Source organism: Cherax quadricarinatus, chromosome 37 (genome assembly GCF_038502225.1).
Source record: "Cherax quadricarinatus isolate ZL_2023a chromosome 37, ASM3850222v1, whole genome shotgun sequence".
NCBI classification, from domain to species: Eukaryota; Metazoa; Arthropoda; class Malacostraca; order Decapoda; family Parastacidae; genus Cherax; species Cherax quadricarinatus.
This window is the reverse complement of record NC_091328.1, coordinates 32,304,077-32,330,157: the sequence shown is the minus strand read 5'-3', so window position 1 is coordinate 32,330,157 and position 26,081 is coordinate 32,304,077. Positions and strand designations below refer to the sequence as shown.

Here is a 26,081-nt window from a genome sequence, read left to right as displayed (position 1 = left end):
TGTGTTTCCTCATGGCTGGTGTTCCCTGGTGTGGTCCCTCATAGCTGATGTTCCCTGGTGTGTTTCCACATAGCTGGTGTTCCCTGGTGTGTTTTCACTTAGCTGGTGTTCACTGGTGTGGTTCCACATAGCTGGTGTTCCCTGGAGTGGTTCCTCATAGCTGGTATTCCCTGGTGTGGTTCCTCATAGCTGGTGTTCCGTGGTGTGGTTCCTCATAGCTGGTGTTCCCTGGTGTGTTTCCTAATAGCTGGTGTTCCCTGGTGTGTTTGCTCATAGCTGGTGCTCCCTGGTGTGTTTGCTCATAGCTGGTGTTCCCTGGTGTGTTTCCTAATAGCTGGTGTTCCCTGGTGTGTTTACACACAGCTGGTGTTCCCTGGTGTGTTTCCTAATAGCTAGTGTTCCCTGGTGTGTTTCCTCATAGCTAGTGTTCCCTGGTGTGTTTGCTCATAGCTGGTGTTCCCTGGTGTGTTTTGTGTTTCCTCATGGCTGGTGTTCCCTGGTGTGGTCCCTCATAGCTGATGTTCCCTGGTGTTTTTCCACATAGCTGGTGTTCCCTGGTGTGGTTCTTCATAGCTGGTGTTCCCTGGTGTGGTTCCTCATAGCTGGTGTTCCCTGGTGTGGTTCCTCATAACTGGTGTTCCCTGGTGTGGTTCCTCATAGCTGGTGTTCCCTGGTGTTTCCTCATAGCTGATATTCCCTGGTGTGTTTCCTAATAGCTGATGTTCCCTGGTGTTTCCTCATAGCTGATGTTCCCTGGTGTGGTTACTCATAGCTGGTGTTCCCTGTTGTGTTTGCTCATAGCTGCTGTTCCCTGGTGTATTTCCTCATTGCTGGTGTCACCTGATGTGTTTCCTCATAGCTAGTATTCCCTGGTGTGTTTCCTCATAGCTGGTGTTCCATGGTGTGTTTGCTCATAGCTGGTGTTCCCTGGTGTGTTTCCTCATAGCTAGTGTTCCCTGGTCTGTTTGCTCATAGCTAGTGTTCCCTGGTGTGTTTGCTCATAGCTGGTGTTCCCTGGTGTGTTTCCTCATGGCTGGTGTTCCCTGGTGTGTTTACTCATAGCTGGTGTTCCCTGGTGTGTTTTCTCATACCTAGTGTTCCCTGGTGTGTTTGCTCATAGCTGCTGTTCCCTGGTGTGTTTCCTCATGGCTGGTGTTCCCTGGTGTGGTCCCTCATAGCTGATGTTCCCTGGTGTGTTTCCACATAGCTGGTGTTCCCTGGTGTGTTTTCACTTAGCTGGTGTTCACTGGTGTGGTTCCACATAGCTGGTGTTCCCTGGAGTGGTTCCTCATAGCTGGTATTCCCTGGTGTGGTTCCTCATAGCTGGTGTTCCTTGGTGTGGTTCCTCATAGCTGGTGTTCCCTGGTGTGTTTCCTAATAGCTGGTGTTCCCTGGTGTGTTTGCTCATAGCTGGTGCTCCCTGGTGTGTTTGCTCATAGCTGGTGTTCCCTGGTGTGTTTCCTAATAGCTGGTGTTCCCTGGTGTGTTTACACACAGCTGGTGTTCCCTGGTGTGTTTCCTAATAGCTAGTGTTCCCTGGTGTGTTTCCTCATAGCTAGTGTTCCCTGGTGTGTTTGCTCATAGCTGGTGTTCCCTGGTGTGTTTTGTGTTTCCTCATGGCTGGTGTTCCCTGGTGTGGTCCCTCATAGCTGATGTTCCCTGGTGTTTTTCCACATAGCTGGTGTTCCCTGGTGTGGTTCTTCATAGCTGGTGTTCCCTGGTGTGGTTCCTCATAGCTGGTGTTCCCTGGTGTGGTTCCTCATAACTGGTGTTCCCTGGTGTGGTTCCTCATAGCTGGTGTTCCCTGGTTTGGTTCCTCATAGCTGGTGTTCCCTGGTGTGGTTCCTCATAGCTGGTGTTCCCTGGTGTGGTTCCTCATAGCTGGTGTTCCCTTGTGTGTTTCCTCATAGCTGGTGTTCCCTGGTGTGTTTCCTCATAGCTGGTGTTCCCTGGTGTGTTTCCTCATAGCTAGTGTTCTCTGGTGTGTTTCCTCATAGCAGGTGCTCCCTGGTGTGTTTCCTCATACCTGGTGTTCACTGGTGTGGTTCCACATAGCTGGTGTTCCCTGGTGTGGTTCCTCATAGCTGGTGTTCCCTGGTGTGGTTCCTCATAGCTGGTGTTCCCTGGTGTGTTTCCTCATAGCTGGTGTTCCCTGGTGTGTTTCCTCATAGCTGGTGTTCCCTGGTGTGTTTCCTCATAGCTAGTGCTCTCTGGTGTGTTTCCTCATAGCTGGTGTTCCCTGGTGTGTTTCCTCATAGCTGGTGTTCCCTGGTGTGTTTCCTCACAGCTGGTGTTCCCTGGTGTGTTCCCTCATAGCTGATGTTCCCTGGTGTGTTTCCACATAGCTGGTGTTCCATTTTGTGTTTTCACATAGCTGGTGTTCCCTGGTGTGGTTCCTCATACCTGGTGTTCCCTGGTTTGTTTCCTCGTAGGTGGTGTTCCCTGGTGTGCTTCCTCATAACCGGTGTTCCCTGGTGTATTAAGTCATGGCTGGGCTTCCCTGGTTTGCTTTCCTATGGTTGATTATGGAAATGTACGACTAAGTGAGAAAAGTGACACAGAAGAGAGAGAGAGAGAGAGAGAGAGAGAGAGAGAGAGAGAGAGAGAGAGAGAGAGAGAGAGAGAGAGAGAGAGAGAGAGAGAGAGAGAGAGAAAGAGAGCTAGCTGCCGGTGCAGCAGTAAGTATGAATAGGAGAGTGTTGGTAACCGGGAACGATGTTGACATCCTTGTAGTGAATCGGACTCCTAACTGACCATGAAGAACCACGTTGTAAATCTCGCAAACAAGGCGGTCAGGAAGATTCCTGCACTTTGATGTATCTCGCATCTGTTCGACCGTAGGGGATGCAAGATTCTGTACGAGGCACAAGTAAGCTCGCATCTTGAGTATGCTCATCTTTCTTGGATTGCCTGCCTCCATCTCATTTGTAACTTCTTGACAGAGTAGAGAACAGAGCAAGACGCCTCAGCAGAGCCTTCAACACCGGAGGGATGTCGGCGGCCTTACTGTTATGTACAAAGTCAATATTGTCAATCACACTTGGCTCCACTCCGAGGACAGTGAGAAGTGAGCTTGCGGCTTCAGTCACTCTCCTCGAACCTGCAGAAAACTAGAGGATCAAGAACAAAATGAACCTTTAAACCACAAACTCACTCTCAGTATACCTACTCGTTGAAAATATTTCACAAAACATCGACATATCTTAGTAATGTTAGTAATCTTGGGTAACACATTATCAGCTCTCAGAGTCTGAAGGGTAACTAGATGTGAGAGTGGTGTAACACGATACTCAGCACATTTCTAGATCCCCGATATAAGAACAACTTCTTCAGTGTCAATGCCGCAGAGGAGTCGTGTAAAAAATACCTTAACAATTTTGAGAATGAACTGAAAAAAAAAAAAAAAACTCAAGAAAAAATTCATCAGCTTAAGAACTCTCAGAGTGAAGGTGGTTTGCTAGCAGCAACAAGCAGCATCGAGTGAGATGAGGAAAGTAATGATGATGTAACAAAGACTGAAGAACTTTGCGAGTTTGATTTTGATAAATGTTATGAATTAATTGTAACAGCATTAACAGCAGGACGTCCAAGACATCTGCTTTGGGATCCTTTTGCAAATCACAAGAAGCTGCATAAAAAACAAATGTGCTGGTATTATCACAAGCATAAAAACAGACATCTATGGTAATGGTATTATTGGTAAAGAAACTCCACTAGAGAAGTGGAAAGAAGGTATGATAGTTCTTCCATTTCTGGCAAACCTAGCAAGTATATATATGGGTTCACTCCATTCCTCAAATGTGAGTGAAAGACTTGTCATCATTGGAGGAAACATCCGGAGGAAACATCTGGAGGAAACATCTGCTCTCTTCATAGTAACAGATTAGCTTCCGAAAAAGAGACGCTGTTGTTCCTCAATTTAATTTCGATAACATTTAGTTTTGACAATTAGAATAAAGCATATATGTGAGCTGTTAAATTTTAATTTCAGTTGTAAGAATAATGTATGTTTTTTTCTGTATTTTTCAATGTTTTTCATCCAAGTTAAAGTTTTAAACTGTATAATGAAAAAGTCAGTTAGCTCAGTTTAATAATAACTGGAAATTGCTAAAGTTCTGAACTAAAATTTTAGATTCTTATTTTCCAATAATTACAATATTAAATGTTCTTTTGAAGTTTCCAAAATGTTTTAAAATCTTTAAATAAACAGAATTACGAGTGTTGGATAATTTAGTATAGCGTCTAATATAACTTAGTAATTTAGACTTTTATTATCGTAATTAAATTCTGATTATGCCTTCGTCAGATTAATAAAATGTAGACAGATTAATGTATTTGACTTTCTCTTTGTCAATTTATAAGCCTGACAGAGGTTCCTGTATTTAGTAATTAATGTAATGACACTGGCGTTACAGGGAAATTAAATTATTTAATATTTGATAACCTTCCTGTGTTATGTAATACCTATTTAACATCACGCATTTCTTTATACAATGAACGTAGTTGGTGTAGTATACAAAATAAAAAATTATTCCAAAAATATAGATATCGATGGAAAATCGAGAATTAGTATCGTTTTTTACCAAAAATTGGGTTATGATATCGGTATCGTCCCATTCTTACTTTGTACCGCCTGACTATTGTTCAGGTCTGGTCTGGCGATGGTAACAACACTGTGGGTAGTTTTAACACCATAACACTAATTTCTCAGAACACTTCTGTGACTTAGCGAAAGATATACCTAATTTTTCTTCAAGAGTAATCTTTCTGTTGTAGTTTCTATGCAGCAGTAAAATTAAAAGCTCTTAGCCTGTGAAACTGACCTGAGTAGAAAAAAGAAGCCTCTGACTGATCCACTTACGTAGATCATCACCAAACAATTGGGTCATTACCACTTATGTGAGATGTCTTCGTCAGTCATGTCCACTTACGTGGACAGTGACAAAATAATCAGTGCTTAACTTTCTATCCAAAACAATCATCACTTCACTTACCCAGAGAAATCTGAATTTGTCTCCCAAGCTATCGGTATGACATTGAAATTCTTAATTTTAGTTAACCAGTTAGCAACACTTAACCAGCCAGTCGATGCCACGCTTCCTCTTACCATCGATAGCTTAATTTCATGTTCTTTTTATTATATTATTAATATTATTCACTGTTCAACACTCATTTTCTGGTCAATATTATACCGATTTTAGGGTGTTTGTGGTGCTGATTCCAAACATGTCATCGATTTTGCTTGACTGGCTCAAGCTTTTGATAAGCTTGGTATTCCTTCGATAAACATGAAAGATGTGAAAAATATATCGATCAGGCGGGGCTAACTTACATGTCGCTTTGAAAATCAAATTTAGATCATGCAAAAGTTAAATCATGTCTTATATACTAGCACTTCATATTATATAATTAGAGATTATCATAACAGCGTAAATCAGATACCAGTAATTAATGCATATGAAAACGTTGAATGTTGGTCATCAGCAGAGTCCCGTTGGAGGCTCCAGCAATGGTCTGCCATCATGTGTGTCCCATCTACCTTGCTGCACTCAGAGCAGTGGATGCTGCTCTGAAAGCAGTGGATGCTGCTTTGAAAGCAGTGGATGCTGCTTTGAAAGCAGTGGATGCTGCTTTGAAAGCAGTGGATGCTGCTCTGACAGCAGTGGATTTTTTATTGTTTGTTTTTGCAAAGAGTATTCACCACAAATGTAGCAAAATGCATTTCGATTGTTTGAGTAGACTCTTCGTGAAGAACTAATGTTTAGCTGGAAAAAAAATTAACAAAATAAGATTACAACAATGTCAAGTCTTCGTTGTTGATATAACTCCTTTCGTTAAACATTAAATAATTTAAACATAAAATTCCAATAGTTATTAAAAAGTATCTGTATTTACTGATTGTCACTACATATATGTGCATTATGACTAAGTTTCCTGTTAACTTAGGTTAGGTCTGCAGTATCTCACAAACTAGAGCCAATCTGAAAAATATTGCTATTTTCGGATTCAGCAACCCCATAATACCCTAAATACCTTCAAATATGTTTTGCAAAGAATTTTTTTTTCTGTTGACCAGTGATTATTATTATTATTAAAAATATTAATCTTTTTAATTTAGACAATTCAAACAAATCACCATGTGATTTCATTAACTCAAACCATACAAATCTTCAAGCAAATCTAAATGTTTGCCTGGTAACTAAAAGATAAAATGATAATTAATGTTTTTACTGTATCTGGTTGGCACCAGGTAGAGGAGTCGCACTTCCTGAAGGGTGAACTGGTGCTCAAGTGCCAGGCCACGGTGGCGGCGGTATACACTGTAATTAAGGAGGAGGATGCCACGGTCTCCCACGGTCAGCCTGTTATACTTGAGCAGCGTGAACATCGTGTTCTTGGTAAGTAAACCTAAGAACAGAGGAGAACATAGGAATAGAAGAGAAAGAAGTGCAGTAGCCCTTATGTCCTTATCTTCACTGATCTGTTAGATTGTTCCACTAACCCGAAACTCTATTGCTGCATTAGTACTTTTCTAAATCCTTTATTAATCTGAATTTATCCAATTAGCAGCAATTAGTTCGAGTTTCGTCTTTTTTTTTTTTAAGCACCTTACTTATTACTCTATTGTTTAAACTGTCTGCCACTTGCACCGTTCAGTTTTTCTCTCTTTATTTGATGTGTTTCTAGAGAGTGCATATTCTAGGCTCTTTAATTTATCTTCTTTATACAGAGGATTAATTTTGTCAATATATGTATATTCTTTCAAACATTAATGTCCATTGGATATATGAAGAGCAGAACTGAGCCGCGTAATATAAGGTAGACCTTACTAATATCTAGACTGACATCTAGACTCCTGTTAAATTTCTTGATTTAAAGCCGAGCCCAAAGTCATGTGACTGACAACCGGTCAGAGGGACATTTCTCACCTCCCACCGGGTACAGAAGGAGGGGAGGGGGGTAGCAGGAAGGATGCACCCAACAGAACAAGAAAACTGCCCAACAAACTACCACCATCATTCATTTATACTTCCACGACTCCTGTCTAATGAACTTTTCCCTCACAGAAGAGGAGGCAAAGTATGTTTTTTTTTGCGGGGGGGGGGGGGGGGGAGGATGCAGGATACTGTTAACTGTCATGGAAGGTAATGAGACCAATCCTGTTGGCAGACGTAGGAGTCAGAATATGATTAGCAGGTATAGGTCAGCAATAGACATAATTAGGAATAAGGGAGGGTGCCCTGAAGTATGTGGCATTTTTAAAAGGAGAGGAGTTGGAATTGAATGGTTGTCCAGGGCAACTGGCGTTAATTACTGACTGGACAAACATTGTAAGGACATTGCTGTACCATTTTTTTTTTATATTTTATTTAAAAAACCTTACAAAAGTACAAAGGATGCATAATAATACTTGTTACCTCCAGGTTATTCCTGGAGGTAACAAGTATTATAACAACATCCTGTTATAGCAAACAGTACACGCAAAAACAAAACTCACTAAAGTATTAGTCATTTATAGGTACCGCCACGAGAATTGTGACCAAAGAAACACACCAAAAGGAAATTATACATGGGTTAACAAAATAAAAAGAGTACCTGTCATAACCTATTACAACAATAAACAACATACAATGCACAACATCACAAGGTTACTAAAGTAAAAGTTGTAACACATGACTAAAGCCATAACCACCTTTAACACACAATATATATACAACACAAATCATGTCAGTAAAGTAAAAAGACCCTAACCAAAGCTACCATAACAACAATAAAACAAAGACACAAAACCCGAACATACCCACTATGACAGGGTACAGAGTATTGGTTAAAGTGTTACATTATAGCCTAACCAATAGGAATTCTGAAGGAACGTATGATTCCTAATGCACAATAACCATGGAGAAACAGTATTTTAATATTATTAATATGTTAAACCATCAAGAACTATAATTCTTGTACAGAAAACAATAACATACATGTAACATACAATAATAAAATAAACTCAAAACAAGCTTTTATAACATAATAAAACTCAGCACATCAAAAGGGTTTAATACCAAACCCTACACAGAAATTAAACCTCCCACATATGCATGTAAACCGAAACTCTTGTCCACAAATTTTTTGGTATAAACCCCTTAATAAATATGGTATAGACCCGAGACCTATACATACTCTTAAAAAAATACCACATAGAACCTCCAGCAAACAACAAAAGTTAAACATAATACAAGACAAGTAGCAAGTATAAGGGCCGCTGTATTTTGCCGGTCCCAAAAAACAGACATGTACCCCAGAAAAATTTATGTTGAAACCATCTTGCCATATCTGATTACTTAAAAACGAGATCCTAAGGGCTCGGTATCCTGGCTATCAAGGAAGATTTCTTACACAGTGAACATAACCATCAGGGTTAGAAAATTAACCTTGTAAGCTACTCTTATATCTCACTATGGCAAACATTCCCGTGAAACATAGCTTACCATCCACACCAAACTGCCACTACCTTCCTCTTACACACCACAAAAAAACTCCAGCGGCAAACAAAATCCCCCAACCCCCCTTTACATCCCCCAGAAGGAGACCACCCCTTTGCCCATTCTCAGGGACTCTGACAAAGGGAGCCCACAGTGAGGTTCCTGTAACCTTCCAGGAAACTTTTTTCCCAGGACGCCCTATAAACCAGCATATTCCTACACTTCGTCCTATAGAATCTAGCCGCCAACGCTTTTATCCTCGTATCACGCCTTAATTCCCTCATTTCCCATGAGATATCCAGATAAAGCCCTTAAAAGCGGCAAACGTCCCCCCCAACAATCTGATAACCCCACCCATCCATGATCTCACCCCCTCCAAGGAGGGACAAAAGAAGACCACATGAAACGCCATTTCAACATCCCAAAACTGACAAAAAGCCTCTTCCACCAACCCCATACATCTTAACACCTCCTTGGAGGCCAGAACCCCCATGAAGAAACGATACACTAATTCTCTTACCCTAGCCGGTATCCTAAGCTTACTAAAATCCTTCCAAATAACCCCCCAATCATACGTTGGATACACGGCTACCCCTTGCAAAATTCCCTGACCTCCCACTACCCTCACCATCCTTTTCACTTTGATGTTATCCACCTGTTGCACTATCAATAAAAATCTTAACATATCTTCACAAACCCGCAGGTCCTTGCCACTCCACAAATTTACGTGCCTCCTCCATAACTCTTCCTACGTTAGCTCCCCTCACGCCCCCTTCCCTAATATACCTCTGCTTGATATATATAGCCATTACTCTCAATCCTAAAGGCAACAAACCTAAACCCCCTCTTTGAACATCCATCATAACTACCTCCTTACTTAACCATGCCCTCCCAAATCCCCACACAAACTTTAGCACCCTCCTCTGCATTTCCACAATGTCCTGCACTTCTATGGGAAAAACCTCTGCCGCTCCCCATACCTTGCTATAGACAAGTGAATTTACCACCACTACCCTCTGATGTAAAGCTAAGTCCCTCACACTTAAACCTCCTAGCCTACTTAAAACCTTACCTGTGACAGACTCTGAATTTACCCTTCTGCATGCCCGCACCTCTGCCATATACCATATCCCACATACCCTGATTCTGTCAACCACTGTCCATCCTAACCCCATCCCCAAGCCCTCCCTATCCAATTACCCACCTCTAGTAACCTTGATTTTACCGTATTAATTCGCATCCCCTTATTCATATTAAACATATGAATCACTCTACCCACCCTCCTTAACTCCTCCTTACCCCGTAGCAAAACAGTAGTATCATCCACATACCCAACGATACCCCCTTTGCACCCCCCCTCCATCTCCTGTTTGTCCATCACCCGCTCAACAGACTAATAGAAAGGATTCTGCACACACGCAAAAAGCAGCTGCGATAGCGGGCAACCCTGCCTCAAACCTCTCTCCATCGGTACACTTTCACCCAACCTTCCATTGACCTGTACCCTCACCTCCACCTCAGCATACAGGGTGTTCACCCACCTCACTACCCCCTCCCGAAACCCGAACCTCTCTATGCAAACCCCTAAGAAACCTCTGTCCACGCAATCATATGCGCTCTCCTAATCTAAGCCTAGTATTCCCCCTATCGTACAACTCTAGAAAATCCCTAATAAAACCATGTCCATCCCTCGTTCTTCTCCCCGGAATTCCCAACTGCCCCCTATGTAACACTAAACCCAACACTTTCCTCATTCTGTTGCCCAAAATCTTAGAAAAAATCTTGTAATCTGAGCACATTAACATAATCGCACGGTAATCATTGAAAACTCGGCATTCATTCCTTTTTGGGCACTAAAACCGTGACACCCGTTCTTTGCAATTTTTCCATCCTCCCACTACTTAACATACAATTCAAAGCCCCCACCAGACAATGCCGTACACTCCCCCAATGAAGCCTATAAAAATCGTTGGATATGCCATCTATCCCAGGGGTTTTACCTTGGCACAGCCCAAAAACTGCCTCCTCTATCTCCTCTACACTAATACTACTCTCGAGTCTGTCACTGTCCTGCTCACTTATAACCCTATAAAACCCCTCATCCCCAAAACGTCCCTCACCCACTCCCCCGCCAACCCTCCTCCATTTCTCCCTAAACCAAAAATCGGCATACAAACTAATATGTACTGTGGTGGATAGGCTTTGACCCTCCTCAAATCCCCCCCCCTGTTCCTGCCACTATATACACCAAGGTGGTGTTCGTCTGCCTTTCCTTAAATTTCCTGAGTACAAATCCCAACGGCCTATCCCCCCTTAAAACATCCTCCAACCCCACCCTAACTAATTGTCTCAAACTTTTCATTATGGATTTCTGCCAACCTATTTTGCAAACGTTCCATGTCCTCACTCCGCCCAACCCGGTCCTCTGCATAACAGTCATTTAACTGACCTTCAAGATAATTTTGTAGACCATAGCTCCACCTCGCCATCTCCTTACCCCATACTTTAAAAAAGTCTGTGATTCCAACTTTAGCCCTCATTTCCCACCAATCCAGCAAATCCATCTCCCTATTCCTAGTCTCCCAAAAGGATTTCCACCAATCCTCAAATCCTGTAGCATCACCCTCGTCCCTAAGGAGCCTCACATCCAATTTCCGGTATCTCGTATAAACTCTCACTATACCATCTACCCTCAAATCTGCTATAACAGCACGATGATCAGAAAAACCCACATCTATAGTCCTCACCCTCTCCAAACCTATTCCCTGCCTAACATAAATCCTATCTAACCATGCCTCATATCCCCTACGAATAAAAGTGTGCTCCACTCCATATCCCCTACTCCCCACCACATCTACCACTCCAACATCCCGCAAAACGTCTCTCAGAACCCCAAAAACACAACCTGTCTCCCTCAGAACCACATCCCCATTCCTAATTACAAAATTCCAATCCCCACCAAGCACTGTAATAGCCAGTAAACCTCTCAAATGATACACCAAGACATCGTGTACAAAATTCACCTTCACTAGTGTTACTAGTTGCTGGCATGTACACACCTACAAAACCCTCCCGGCCCCCCAAAATCCATCAACCCTGACAACCCTCCCACCCCCCCTCCTCCCAACCCAGGATACGCAAAGGACTGGTCTCCTTTACCGCCACAGCCACACCTCCTTTCAACCTCAAAGCATCACTGGTAAACAACCTATAACCTTTCAAAACCAACTCACATCCTAACCTATGATTATGTTCCTGCAAAAAAAACAGACATCAATACTAAATCTCCTTAAAAAACCACTCTAACCATACCCTCTTGACCTCGGTCTTAAGACAGTTTACATTGAAAGTTACACACCTGAAATTACAAGAATGACAGCTTACCCCTATGCTGCTGAGGCTTACTTGGTCCTCCCTTTATAGGTCTCGGTCCATCTCTAGCAATCCCTCGTTCCTGCCCTCCAACCCCTTCCTGTTCCTTCCCGCCGATCATTGCTCCCCCCTTTCCTCCTGGTCTCACCATTTCCACCACAGCTGCCCAAACCTTCTTCCCAGGCTGCTGTGCTGGTGTGAGGACCTCATCCATGTCTGATGCCCCCACTGATCTCTTGCGGGAGCTTCCCTCTACACACATCTTCAATCACATCTTCTTGATGGACCTCCACCACCACATTGCTCTCCACTCTAACCTCGCTCAAGTCTTCCTTACCCTGTTTCTGTTCGTCCATCACCTTGATATCACCTAACCTCTCGTCACCTTCCACACCATGCTCCGACTCTTCCAAAAAAATCCTTCAGCACAGCCTCCAAAATCCCTTCTTGAGCTGAATCTGTAGTACCTAACGGTCTGTCTGACAGCGATATTCCTCCCCCCCCCCATTTCCTCTGGTAGTGTAACACACGTCTCCAAAGCCATCTCTGCTCTGTCAACCTCCTCACTCCACAGGCCCTTACCCCGGCCTTCCACATCACCTGTCATAACGTCCAAGACTTCTAACTGCTTGTCTTCAGAAGCTTTTTCTGGAACCCTAGAGCCCTGTCTTCTGGGGCATTGTGCCGCCATGTGCTCATAAGAGTCACAAACAGCACGTCCTCCTCTGCCCCGCATAGTGTACAAAAACCTGAGTTCTATAGCCATGCAATATGACATACGATGGCATCGGCCTCCTCAGGGTCATTTTCAGTGTGAAGGATCCTTCCGGCAGCCCCTCGTAGGGGCCATCCCTCCACATTCCCATGCTCACCGAGTGTACAGTCCCATAACCACTGAACACATCCTGTAGATTGTATGCTGTCACTTCAAAAGGTACATTCCGTACCTTCACCAAGTAAAATACTTAGAAACATCATGCAAGCATTCTTCCACTGCCGAATTCACGCTCATCCTTTCTTGAAATTCGTCGACGATGCTGGAGTAGAAGTCGGCCCTCATGAACTTCATGAAGACCCTTGACATATCATTCAGCACCACACCCTACAACTCTTCATTGGGGATGCCATAAATGTCCCTGATAATGCTTGGCAGGAGAACGTTCATCGTGGCGCTGCTTAAAGATCCCCTGACCAGCTCGATGCAGACAGTATTTATGCACTGGCTCATACAGTCCACCATCTTGGTGCTAATGCTGTTTCCCTCACCAGTTGGCGTGCAAGAGAAACTGTACAAGTGTCCTCTCTCTCCCCGCAGGTCGGGAGACGAATGACCGTACCATTAATAGAATAATGGGACCTCTTCTTTGGCAAAAATGATATGTATATCATGGATGGGTGGGGGGAGGTTCACTTATCTAGGGCTGGTTTGCAGGCTCTGGCCAGTGCAGTGAAGGGCACTGTCACGTCTTTAAACTAGAAATAGAGGTATGGGTTTCTGTGGGGAAGCAATAAAATATGATACAATAGAACTGGGCAGGATGAATTATTTTAATAACGATATTATGAGTTTTAGGGAAAACCAGTTATAGGCAGAATGAGGTAGAGTTATTGCTAAATATTGAAAGGGGAATGGCACTAGCTGAGTATTATAAGAGGGAAATATAATCAAAATGAGGCAAAACAGAGTGAAGAATAAAAGATTTAAAACATGAAATAAAAATGAAGAGAAACAAAGAAATGTAAATAATGTAGGAAGGCCTTTCCTCCCCAGGAAAATAATTTGACTTTTCACTCACAGTGACGAATGTTATGGATAGGCAGCGCTGATGGTAATGAACTGAGAATAGCAGGTTACCCGAAGACAACAGCACAGTCCCGTGATGAATTTCGAGTTCCAAGGAACAGATGAGTGGATGTGGCTGTTGAGATATGGATTGAGTCGTCCCGTCTCTAAGAGATTAGATAAGACTAGCAATGCGAACACACGTTCAATATAACTGCAGACTTTTATGAAGAACTCAGAAAAAAGTGAAGATGAGTAAAGGAAGTAAGGTTAGAAAAGGAGCTGGACACCATAATTCGAAACTGGTAGAATGAGCTACATAAAATATTTAGAATGTGGCAAAGCAAGAGAAAAGAAAGCCAGAAGAAGAGGCAAGAAATAAAGAGGAAGGGACGCGAGAATATATAGGTTAACCAGAAGAGGAAAGAAGACGAGAAGAAAAGGTGGAACAGTTGTCCCTCATTCAGTAGGAGACACTACAACTGGATGGAGACCATTTCACTGGCATTTGGTCAATTCATTAATTAGGGGAATTTTAGAAGGGGAACCAGAGTGAAGGATTGAGGTTTGTTTATGTGAAGTAACTGAGTGAGATAAACACATATGGGTGAAGGTATGTGAGAGATATTAAGAGTTAGAGGGAGATACATGGAGGCAGAGTAATGAAAAGGAAAGTGAAAAGGAAAAGGAAATGTTTTGTATTTGCAAAAGTGAAAAATATATACATGTAAGGGAAAGTAACTTTACATCAAAATTCAATAAGACATTTGTTGAAAGATGGACAACTGAGATGAACAGTGCAAGTGTCAGTCTTGTTGGGAAAATTATTTTGGGGACAAAGGGAAAACACAATTTTTGTTTAGGAAAAAGCCGTATATAGTTAAATACATATATTGTTCAACTGAAATACGTAGTGAAAACCCATATATGGGGTAAATATTAATATTTAGTAATTAAAAAATCTTTTGGAATAGAGCGAGGCATTGTATGGTATAGTATTTCATGAACCATTAAAGCCGTGGCGTCCATTCATCACACGGCTTTATTATCCAGCCGATAAAATCTTGTCGGTCAGTCAGTAAAACGAGACTAATGAAGGCTCGATCATCTGTCTGCTAGATCCGTGTGGAGAATTTTCGACGAATAGTGGTGGAAGCTCAATCCTCCGTTCCACAAAAGCAGTCAAATTTCTGTTAAGCTAGGAAGTTGACAACATTATAACGAGGAGAATTAAAGAGTATAAATTTAAGAATTCTTTTTTTTTTTTTTTTTTTTTTTAAGGGAGCAAAGAAAATGCCCGCTGATTATTGTGTATGAAAAACCAAAATATTAACCGTGATGATTCATACACGTGTCTTTATATTTCAGAGTTTAACACCGACAGTGAGAAGTGCACAATACATATAGCCTAAACAACTTTATTTAACCCAAGATAACCAAAGTAAAATGTACGAGCACAATATTTTACTAAGTGCAATATATAACAACAGATATTTCATCTCTCTCTTTCTCTCTCTCTCTCTCTCTTCCTTGTTACACAAAGTTTCAAAAGCTTAGGCTTAGAGTTCCTAACTTTATTTACAAACTAAGAGTTGTTACCTACATCAGCTCATATGAAAATCTTTCATAGTTAAGAGATATACAGATAGGGATCAGGATGAAGTTGGAGGCTTGTGTGGGCCAGTGATTTCATTTGGTCACTTGACTTTATTTCCTGGATGTCGTTATGCTATATGGACATTTTATACTCATTCTATGAATAGTCTCAGATGATGCAATGTTGTGGAGGAGAGTGTAGTTGCTCCTTGCTTCTCGTCTTGTTGTGTAACTCACTTTTTGCTGTCCTTGGAGTGGAGACAAGTGTGGTACCTGGACAGTTGTGGCCATGTACATAACAGTAAGGCCACAAACATCCTTCCGGTGATGAAAGTTCTGCTGAAGTGACAGATCTGTCCAGGCTGGTTCCAGGCGGGAGATGAGTTGTCTTGCTCTGTTCTCTATTCTGTCAAGAAGTACGGGGGGTAGGTAATCCAAAAAGTGGAGCAGTGTACAGTGTGAGCAACCTCTACTGTCAAGTAGATTAGAAATAAGTCTAAGTGGTGAAAGCTTTCTGGCCGCTTTGTTTGCAAGATTTGCAACGTGGTTCCTCATAGCCAGTTTGGAGTCAAACTTCACCCAAAGGATATTAACTTTTCTATGGGGCCTAGAGATCATTATTTGTGTCTTCTCAGCAGCACATGTGACCTGCCATCGTTTTCCAAGGCATAATAGCTGTACACTGCTGATTAATGTTACTTTGATCAGCTGGCATTTCCTCTCTTGGATAAGTAAATGTCAGAGTACAGTCGTCTGTATATGCAGTGAATTCTGAGATGAGTTGAAGATGGTCATGGAAGTAGTCTTTCCATAACAATGGTTCAAGAACACTTCCTTGTGGAACACATGCACCAATGAAGTGTCTTGTTATCTTTGTCCCGTTGAGAACTACTCTTAGAGATGTACCTAAAAGGTAGTCACTGAGGAGGCATAGTGCAGAGACGGCGACTTGCAGTGCTTGTAGCTTTACTAAGAGTTCCAAGTGCCATAACCGGTCGAAATTCATTATATAGCTGGTCTCTTGGATTCACCCAGTGACTGGTGCCACCTAGTGGACAGGATTAACAGCAGATCTGCAACAAAGTGAACTTTTCTGAAGCCATATTGACTGTCACAAAGAAAGTGGTATTAGATAAACGCTGTCATCCAAATTGAGATTATTGTTTAAAATTTTTTTCCAGTTACTGACAGGAATGACACTGGTTAGTAGTTGTTAATTTTAGTTCTGTTCTTCTTTAGGTGAACAAGGACTACATTTCCCTCTTTCCAAAGAGGCCATTTACATTGTACTAGTCAACAATCTTGGGCTCAACATACCTGGGCCTACAGCCGTTTCTTGTTCCAGGAATTTAATGAAAAGATACACTTCATCCGGCCTTACAGTCACTACTGACAACTTTGACATCCATCTTGAGGCTAGCCAGGGAGGTACGCTTGTCGGATCAGGAACGTGCATCTTCGCAGCTAAAGGCTCGGCAAAGAGGTCAGCTTTCTCCTGACTGCAGGTAGAGGTGTTCCCATACTGCCGGTTTGGAGTTGGAATAATTTCATCTCTCTCTCTCTCTTTCTCACAGGATTTATAATTCTGCTCTTTTTATCTGCTCTACGTCTTGCAACATTGCATACCTCCTGACGACTGAGTGCAAAAGATCTTTAGGTAAACCTGGTCAATTTAAAATTAAGTCTTTTCTAAAACTTATAACTTATACGTTTAAAGATATATTTTTTCCTTTATGTTTATGCAAAAAATAATAATCTTGTACGAAATGAACATTAGAAAACTCATCTAACCTTATTATAACAAGCGCAGTTTAATTTAGCCTAATCCAACTAAATATACTTTAGATAAGTTTACAATAATTTAATAATTAAACAATTAAATACATTTTGTCGTAAGGTTCAGAATGATTTTTTTTTGCAAAATAACTGCATACACAAATTTTCACTTGCCATATTCGACCAGAAGAGCGTTGCTATTTAAGCCAAAATCACAGGTTTTAACTCGGCGGCACGACACGCGCTCGTGCACATTATTTTTTTTTTTTTATTATCACACCGGCCGATTCCCACCAAGGCAGGGTGGCCCGAAAAAGAAAAACTTTCACCATCATTCACTCCATCACTGTCTTGCCAGAAGGGTGTTTTACACTACAGTTTTTAAACTGCAACATTAACACCCCTCCTTCAGAGTGCAGGCACTGTACTTCCCATCTCCAGGACTCAAGTCCGGCCTGCCGGTTTCTCTGAACCCCTTCATAAATGTTACTTTGCTCACACTCCAACAGCACGTCAAGTATTAAAAACCATTTGTCTCCATTCACTCCTATCAAACACGCTCACGCATGCCTGCTGGAAGTCCAAGCCCCTCGCACACAAAACCTCCTTTACCCCCTCCCTCCAACCCTTCCTAGGCCGACCCCTACCCCGCCTTCCTTCCACTACAGACTGATACACTCTTGAAGTCATTCTGTTTCGCTCCATTCTCTCTACATGTCCGAACCACCTCAACAACCCTTCCTCAGCCCTCTGGACAACAGTTTTGGTAATCCCGCACCTCCTCCTAACTTCCAAACTACGAATTCTCTGCATTATATTCACACCACACATTGCCCTCAGACATGACATCTCCACTGCTTCCAGCCTTCTCCTCGCTGCAACATTCATCACCCACGCTTCACACCCATATAAGAGCGTTGGTAAAACTATACTCTCATACATTCCCCTCTTTGCCTCCAAGGACAAAGTTCTTTGTCTCCACAGACTCCTAAGTGCACCACTCACTCTTTTTCCCTCATCAATTCTATGATTCACCTCATCTTTCATAGACCCATCCGCTGACACGTCCACTCCCAAATATCTGAATACGTTCACCTCCTCCATACTCTCTCCCTCCAATCTGATATTCAATCTTTCATCACCTAATCTTTTTGTTATCCTCATAACCTTACTCTTTCCTGTATTCACCTTTAATTTTCTTCTTTTGCACACCCTACCAAATTCATCCACCAATCTCTGCAACTTCTCTTCAGAATCTCCCAAGAGCACAGTGTCATCAGCAAAGAGCAGCTGTGACAACTCCCACTTTGTGTGTGATTCTTTATCTTTTAACTCCACGCCTCTTGCCAAGACCCTCGCATTTACTTCTCTTACAACCCCATCTATAAATATATTAAACAACCACGGTGACATCACACATCCTTGTCTAAGGCCTACTTTTACTGGGAAAAAATTTCCCTCTTTCCTACATACTCTAACTTGAGCCTCACTATCCTCGTAAAAACTCTTCACTGCTTTCAGTAACCTACCTCCTACACCATACACTTGCAACATCTGCCACATTGCCCCCCTATCCACCCTGTCATACGCCTTTTCCAAATCCATAAATGCCACAAAGACCTCTTTAGCCTTATCTAAATACTGTTCACTTATATGTTTCACTGTAAACACCTGGTCCACACACCCCCTACCTTTCCTAAAGCCTCCTTGTTCATCTGCTATCCTATTCTCCGTCTTACTCTTAATTCTTTCAATTATAACTCTACCATACACTTTACCAGGTACACTCAACAGACTTATCCCCCTATAATTTTTGCACTCTCTTTTATCCCCTTTGCCTTTATACAAAGGAACTATGCATGCTCTCTGCCAATCCCTAGGTACCTTACTCTCTTCCATACATTTATTAAATAATTGCACCAACCACTCCAAAACTATATCCCCACCTGCTTTTAACATTTCTATCTTTATCCCATCAATCCCGGCTGCCTTACCCCCTTTCATTTTACCTACTGCCTCACGAACTTCCCCCACACTCACAACTGGCTCTTCCTCACTCCTACAAGATGTTATTCCTCCTTGCCCTATACACGAAATCACAGCTTCCCTATCTTCATCAACATTTAACAATTCCTCAAAATATTCCTTCCATCTTCCCAATACCTCTAACTCTCCATTTAATAACTCTCCTCTCCTATTTTTAACTGACAAATCCATTTGTTCTCTAGGCTTTCTTAACTTGTTAATCTCACTCCAAAACTTTTTCTTATTTTCAACAAAATTTGTTGATAACATCTCACCCACTCTCTCATTTGCTCTCTTTTTACATTGCTTCACCACTCTCTTAACTTCTCTCTTTTTCTCCATTTACTCTTCCCTCCTTGCATCACTTCTACTTTGTAAAAACTTCTCATATGCTAACTTTTTCTCCCTTACTACTCTCTTTACATCATCATTCCACCAATCGCTCCTCTTCCCTCCTGCACCCACTTTCCTGTAACCACAAACTTCTGCTGAACACTCTAACACTACATTTTTAAACCTACCCCATACCTCTTCGACCCCATTGCCTATGCTCTCATTAGCCCATCTATCCTCCAATAGCTGTTTATATCTTACCCTAACTGCCTCCTCTTTTAGTTTATAAACCTTCACCTCTCTCTTCCCTGATGCTTCTATTCTCCTTGTATCCCATCTACCTTTTACTCTCAGTGTAGCTACAACTAGAAAGTGATCTGATATATCTGTGCACATTATAATTATATATATATACATAAATATACATATACATATATATATGCAAAACAACCTCTGTGAAAGAGTAGTGAAATTCCAAGCGATTTCGTGACTACTCACATTGTCAAGGAACCATAGCTCCTTGACAACGTGAGTAGTCACATTGTTAAAGAAAGTGGCAGCTCATGGCATTGAGTAGTCACTGTTAAAGAAAGTGGCAGCTCATGGCATTGGGGGAAAAATGCTCTCATGGATCGAGTCATGGCTCACAGACAGGAAGCAGAGAGTGTCCATAAATGGGGTTAAATCCGAGTGGGGATCTGTAACAAGTGGCCCGTTGTTGTTTATAATATATATCAATGACCTTGATGAGGGAATTGCTAGTGATATGAGCAAATTCGCCGATGACACAAAGATAGGCAGGATAATTGATTCAAACGTAGATGTCAGAAAAGTGGCAGATGCAGTTCAATGTAGATAAATGCAAGGTTCTGAAGCTCGGGAGTGTCCATAACCCTAGCACTTATAAGTTAAATGATGTAGAACTTAGCCATACATATTGCGAAAAGGACTTGGGGGTTATGGTGAGCAGCAACCTTAAACCAAGACAACAATGCCTAAGCGTACGTAATAAGGCAAATAGATTACTGGGATTTATATCAAGAAGTGTAAGCAACAGAAGTCCAGAGGTCATACTGCAGCTTTATACATCATTAGTAAGGCCTCACCTAGATTATGCAGCTCAATTCTGGTCTCCATATTACAGAATGGACATAAATTCGTTAGAAAACATTCAGCGTAGGATGACTAAATTAATACATAGCATTAGAAATCTTCCTTATGAAGAAAGATTGAAGACTCTTAAATTACATTCACTTGTTAGACGAAGAATGAGGGGAGACCTGATCGAAGTGTATAAGTGTCCTCCCCCTCAGGGTATATCAAGCTATGGCCCGTTTACCCCTCAGGAGCACATCACACTATGGCCAGCCACCCAAGGGCACATCACACTATGGCCAGATGCTCAAGGGCACATCACACTATGGCCAGACACTCAAGGGCGCATCACACTATGGCCAGCCACCCATGGGCACATCACACTGGCCAGTCACGCAAGAACACATCACACTATGGCTATCTCCATTAAATCTTTCTATGGGCATCTCCAATTTCCAAGATTTCGGTTTCTGTTCCCCAATAGATTACCATCATCACGTCATCCTCCTCAGGTTATAGACAGCGTAAGCAAGGCTGCTTATGTCTCAAGATTCGAAAGTCTGCACTTTTACCACACCCTCATAGCAGGAGGTGCAGTTACCCCATCGATTAACATCGGAAGCATAATTAGCGGATACCACTGTACAGCCCCGCTTCCCCACCTCTCTTCCCCACTCACCTTCTCTATACTAACAAGAACAAACCAAACTTTAAACTCCCCCTCACAAGTAGTCACACACACACACACACACACACACACACACACACACACACACACACACACACACACACACACACACACACACACACACACACGCACACGCACACGCACACGCACGCACACACACACACACACACACACAGCTGTGACTCGAGCCCTGCAACAACAACTAGTTGAGTGCGTACACACACGTACACCCCCCCACACACACAGAACCACCCCCAGAATTCCACAACTAAACACGCTATCCCAACACACACCATATTCCACACTTACAGCCCCCACCCCACACTTTGCTATAAAATCCCACAGCACACTGCCAGGTCCCCCACCTTCACAGACCCCCCAGAATACAGTGTGGAGAGGAAACTGAAGGTATGGTATACCAACGCTGATAGAATAACGAATAAGTGGGAGGAGTGGCACGAAAGAGTCAAATTGACATCACGGGATATCATAGCTCTCACAAAAACCAAGCTCACAGGAATGATAACAGATGCCATCTTTCCAATGGGATATCAGAACCTGAGGAAAGACAGAGGGAACAGAGGGGGTGGAGGAGTGGAGCTGCTCATCAGAAACCAGTGGGATTTTAATGAGCTGGAGAGAGGAGACAGAGGAGAAGCAAGAGAATACATAATAGGAAAACTTCAGTCTGGAGATCCCATGGTGGTAATTGTAGTAATATATAACCCACCACAGAACAGCAGGAGGCCAAGGCAAGAGTATGATGAGAGTAATAGAGCGATGGTTGATACACGGGCTGAAGTGACCAAAAGGGTTCATGTGAACAGGGCAAAGCTTCTGATTATGGGTTACTTTAATCACAAGGAAATGGGCAAGAAGAACCTGGGGCCACATGTGGGCCCAGAAATGTGGAGGGCTTAGATGATGGAGGTGGTACTGGAAACCCTCATATGCCAACACGTAAGGGATAGTACCAGAGAGAGGGGAGAGGATGAACCAGCAAGACTGGACCTAGTATTCACCTTGAGTAGTGCAGATATTGAGGACATCACATTTGAAAGACCCGTCGGGGCCATGATCACGTGGCTAAAAGCTTCGAATACATTGTAGAGTTACAAGTGGAGAGGGAAGCAGGAACGGCAGGACGAATAAACCCAAACTACAATAGAGGGGACTACACAGCAATGGAGAATTTCCTGCATTCGGTTCAATTGGACAGAGAACTGGCAGTTAAGTCGGTAAACGAGATGATAGAATATGTGACAACAATATACAAGGAAGCTGAGGAGAGGTTTGTACCCAAGGGTAACAAAAATATCGAGAAAGCCATGATGAGCACTTAGATCACTCAAAGGTGTAGAGAGGCCAAAACCAAGTGTGCTAGAGAATGGAATGAGTAAAGAAGGCGAAGGACCCAGGAGAATAAGGAGAGCAGTCATAGAGCCAGAAATGAATATGCACAGGTAAGAATGGAGACCCAACAACAGTACGAAAATGACATAGCGGCGAAAGCCTGATCTGACCCAAAGCTGTTGTACAGCCACATCAGGAGGAAAACAACAGTCAAGGACCAGGTAATCAGACTGAGGAAGGAAGATCACAAGAAACGACCGAGAAGTATGTGAGGAGCTCAACATGAGATTCAAAGAAGTGTTAACAGAGGAAGTGTAAGGAACTCCAGAATGACGGAGAAGTGGGGTACACCATCAAGTGTTGGACACAAATAATGCAACTGAGGAAGGAGTGAAGAGGTTGCTAATCGAGCTAGATACCTCGAAGGCGATGGGTCATGAGAGAGGGAGCAGATGCGCTATGTGTGCCACTAACAACAGTCAACACATTTATCAAAACAGGGCGACTACCTGAGGTATGGAAAACAGCAAACGTAGTCCCAATTTAAAAAAAAAAAAGAAGACAGACATGAAGCGTTAAACTACAGATCAGCGTCACTGACATGTACAGTATGCAAAATCATGCAAAAGATTATCAAGAGAAGAGTGGTGGAGAACCTAGAGAAAAATGAGCTTATCAATGACAGCCAGCACGGTTTCAGGGACGGGAAATCCTGTGTCACAAACCTACTGGAGTTCTATGACAGGGTGACAGCAGTAAGACAAGAGAGAAAAGGGTGTGTAGATTGCATGTTCTTGGACTGTCAAAAAGCGTTTGACAAAGTTCCACACAAGAGATGATTGCAAAAGCTGGAGGACCAGGCAGGGATAACAGGGAAGGCACTGCAGTGGATCAGGGAATACCTGTCAAGAAGACAACAGCGAGTCATGGTACGTGACGAGGTGTCAGAGTGGGCGCCTGTGACGAGCGGGCTTCCACAGGAATTAGTCCTAGGACCGGTGCTGTTTCTGGTATTTGTGAACATGACGGAATGAACAAACTCAGAAGTGTCCCTGTTCGCAGATGATGTGAAGATGATGAGAAGAATTCAATCAGACGAAGACCAAGCAGAACTACAAAGGGATCTGGACAGGCTGCAGGCCCGGTCCAGCAACTGGCTTCTGGAGTTCAACCCCACCAAGTGCAAAGTCATGAAGATTGGGGAAGGGCAAAGAAGACAGCAGACGGAGTACAGTCTAAGGGGCCAAATACTACAAACCTCACTCAAGGAAAAAGATCTTGGGGTGAGTATAACACCAGGCGCATCTCCTGAAGCACACATCAACCAAATAACTGCTGCAGCATATGGGCGCCTAGCAAACCTAAGAACAGCATTCCGACATCTTAATAAGGAATCGTTTAGGACCATGTACACCGTGTACGTTTGGCCTATATTGGCCTATATTAGGAAACTAGAGAAAGTGCAAAGGTTTGCAACAAGCCTAGTCCCGGAGTTAAGGGAAATGTCCTATAAGGAGAGGTTAAGAGAAATCAACCTGACGACACTGGAAGACAGGAGAGATAGGGAGGGTATGATTACGACATTTAATATACGGAGAGGAATCGACAAGGTGGACAGAAACAGGATGTTCCAGAGATGGAACACAGCAACAAGGGGACACAATTGGAAATTGAAGACTTAGATGAATCACAGGGATGTTTAGAAAGTATTTCCTCAGTCACAGAGTTGTCAGGAAGTGGAATAGTTTGGGAAGTGATGTAGTGGAAGCAGGATCCATGTATAGCTTTAAGAAGTATGATAAAGCTCATGGAGCAGGAAGAATGACCTAGTAGAGACCAGTGAGGAGGCGGGGCCAGGAGCTGTGATTCGACCCCTCTAACCACAACTAGGCGAGTACAGCTAGGCGAGTCCACACACACACACACACACACACACACACACACACACACACACACACACACACACACACACACACACTATACTGATGTGCTGATGGTAACTATTTGGTATTTGCTTTATTGGCTCTTTGAAGGGACATGAAGACTGTCTGACACGTGTACACAACCAGTCTCTGACACGTGTACACAACCAGTCTCTGACACGTGTACACAACCAGTGTCTGACACGTGTACACAACCAGTCTCTGACACGTGTACACAACCAGTCTCTGACACGTGTACACAACCAGTCTCTGACACGTGTACACAACCAGTCTCTGACACGTGTACACAACCAGTCTCTGACAAGTGTACACAACCAGTCTCTGACACGTGTACACAACCAGTCTCTGACAAGTGTACACAACCAGTCTCTGACAAGTGTACACAACAAGTCTCTGACACGTGTACACAACAAGTCTCTGACACTTTAATACTCTAATGAGCTCTGTGTCTATATACACTGCAACAAACACATCTCTTTATATATATAAATACACTGCTGTTCTCACAGCATACACATCAAGAGATATGTACCTAGTGGAATATAAACACAGTGCCTGTTAGGTTCAGTGCTTAGGGATTGCTGTTGGGTCAATAACGATGCATTTCACCTATAAACCACCAGTCAGATAAATAATTTAATTCATTAAACAACAATTTAGGTAAATTACATAATGTGTTTACGCTGAGAGTTATATACCTCTTGATGAATATAAACTCATAGATACATGTGTCGGGGTGTGTTTACTCTGAGACATGTATACATTCAGTGTGTATACATCTTATGGCTTAAAGAAACCAATAAGTGTCAGTATACTGACACTTATTGTTTTTTTTTAAATCATAAATAAACTAAAAGATGTACTCTCTCTTTCGTCCCTTCAGGTCTCCCAACCTCTTCTCGATCCCCTCAGATTGTCTCTAGTTCCTTCTTCATATTTCCTCCTCATCTGTATTTAACTCCTCTGTTCCTTACCTCCTTTTCTTATCTCTCGCCTTTCCCTCCCACTTTCATTTCATTCTCACCCCTTTCCCTCCCACTTTCATTTCACTCTCACACCTTTCCCACATCAGTTCTTTCCTATCAGATACCCTTTTATTCCATACGTTCTCTCCCACACTCCCTCCGCTACGTTTACAAACCTCCTGTGTGGGAATAAAGTAATAGCAGTAGTATTGATCTGTGACGATAGCTAACAATACTGAATAATTGACGATAATGGCTAGAAATTAGTCGACGATTTTTTCAACAGCGCCATCATGGATTGGCTGGGTTATTCTTTCAATTGCTGCCGCGTTTTATATTTATACTTTTTATGTAAGCAAATAAGGGTGAAAAATAATGAAAAACTTTTAAAAAAGCTTTTGGGATGTGACGGTTCACGTTTGGTCCCACTGATACGGCTGACAAAGTTACTCGTGGCGAAACGTTTCCTTTAATAAATGTACAGAACTTGACATACGTGTCCTATTTCACATTGATGCAACTAAGTCGGAGAAGAAGAGGTCAGGAGTTTGAGATAATCATGTGACCCCGTCTGTCACAACCAGTTATTCCACAGATAGTCATTTCGAGCACATTTCTTTCCCATTCTTAAGCTGCGTCCATATTGCAATGGCTCTCCGCCTTCCTGCCCAA

General features: G+C 42.6%; 1 protein-coding gene across 1 annotated transcript in view; it reads left to right on the top strand.

Annotated features, from left to right (window-relative positions):
• The window catches only part of LOC128704237 (uncharacterized), a 586,655-nt gene that overhangs the window by 542,058 nt on the left and 18,516 nt on the right, over positions 1 to 26,081 (top strand). Inside the window, exon 8 of the mRNA XM_070091942.1 lies at positions 6,251 to 6,398. Coding sequence (XP_069948043.1) covers positions 6,251 to 6,398 — 148 coding nt within the window. The remainder of the gene's footprint in view (positions 1 to 6,250; positions 6,399 to 26,081) is intronic.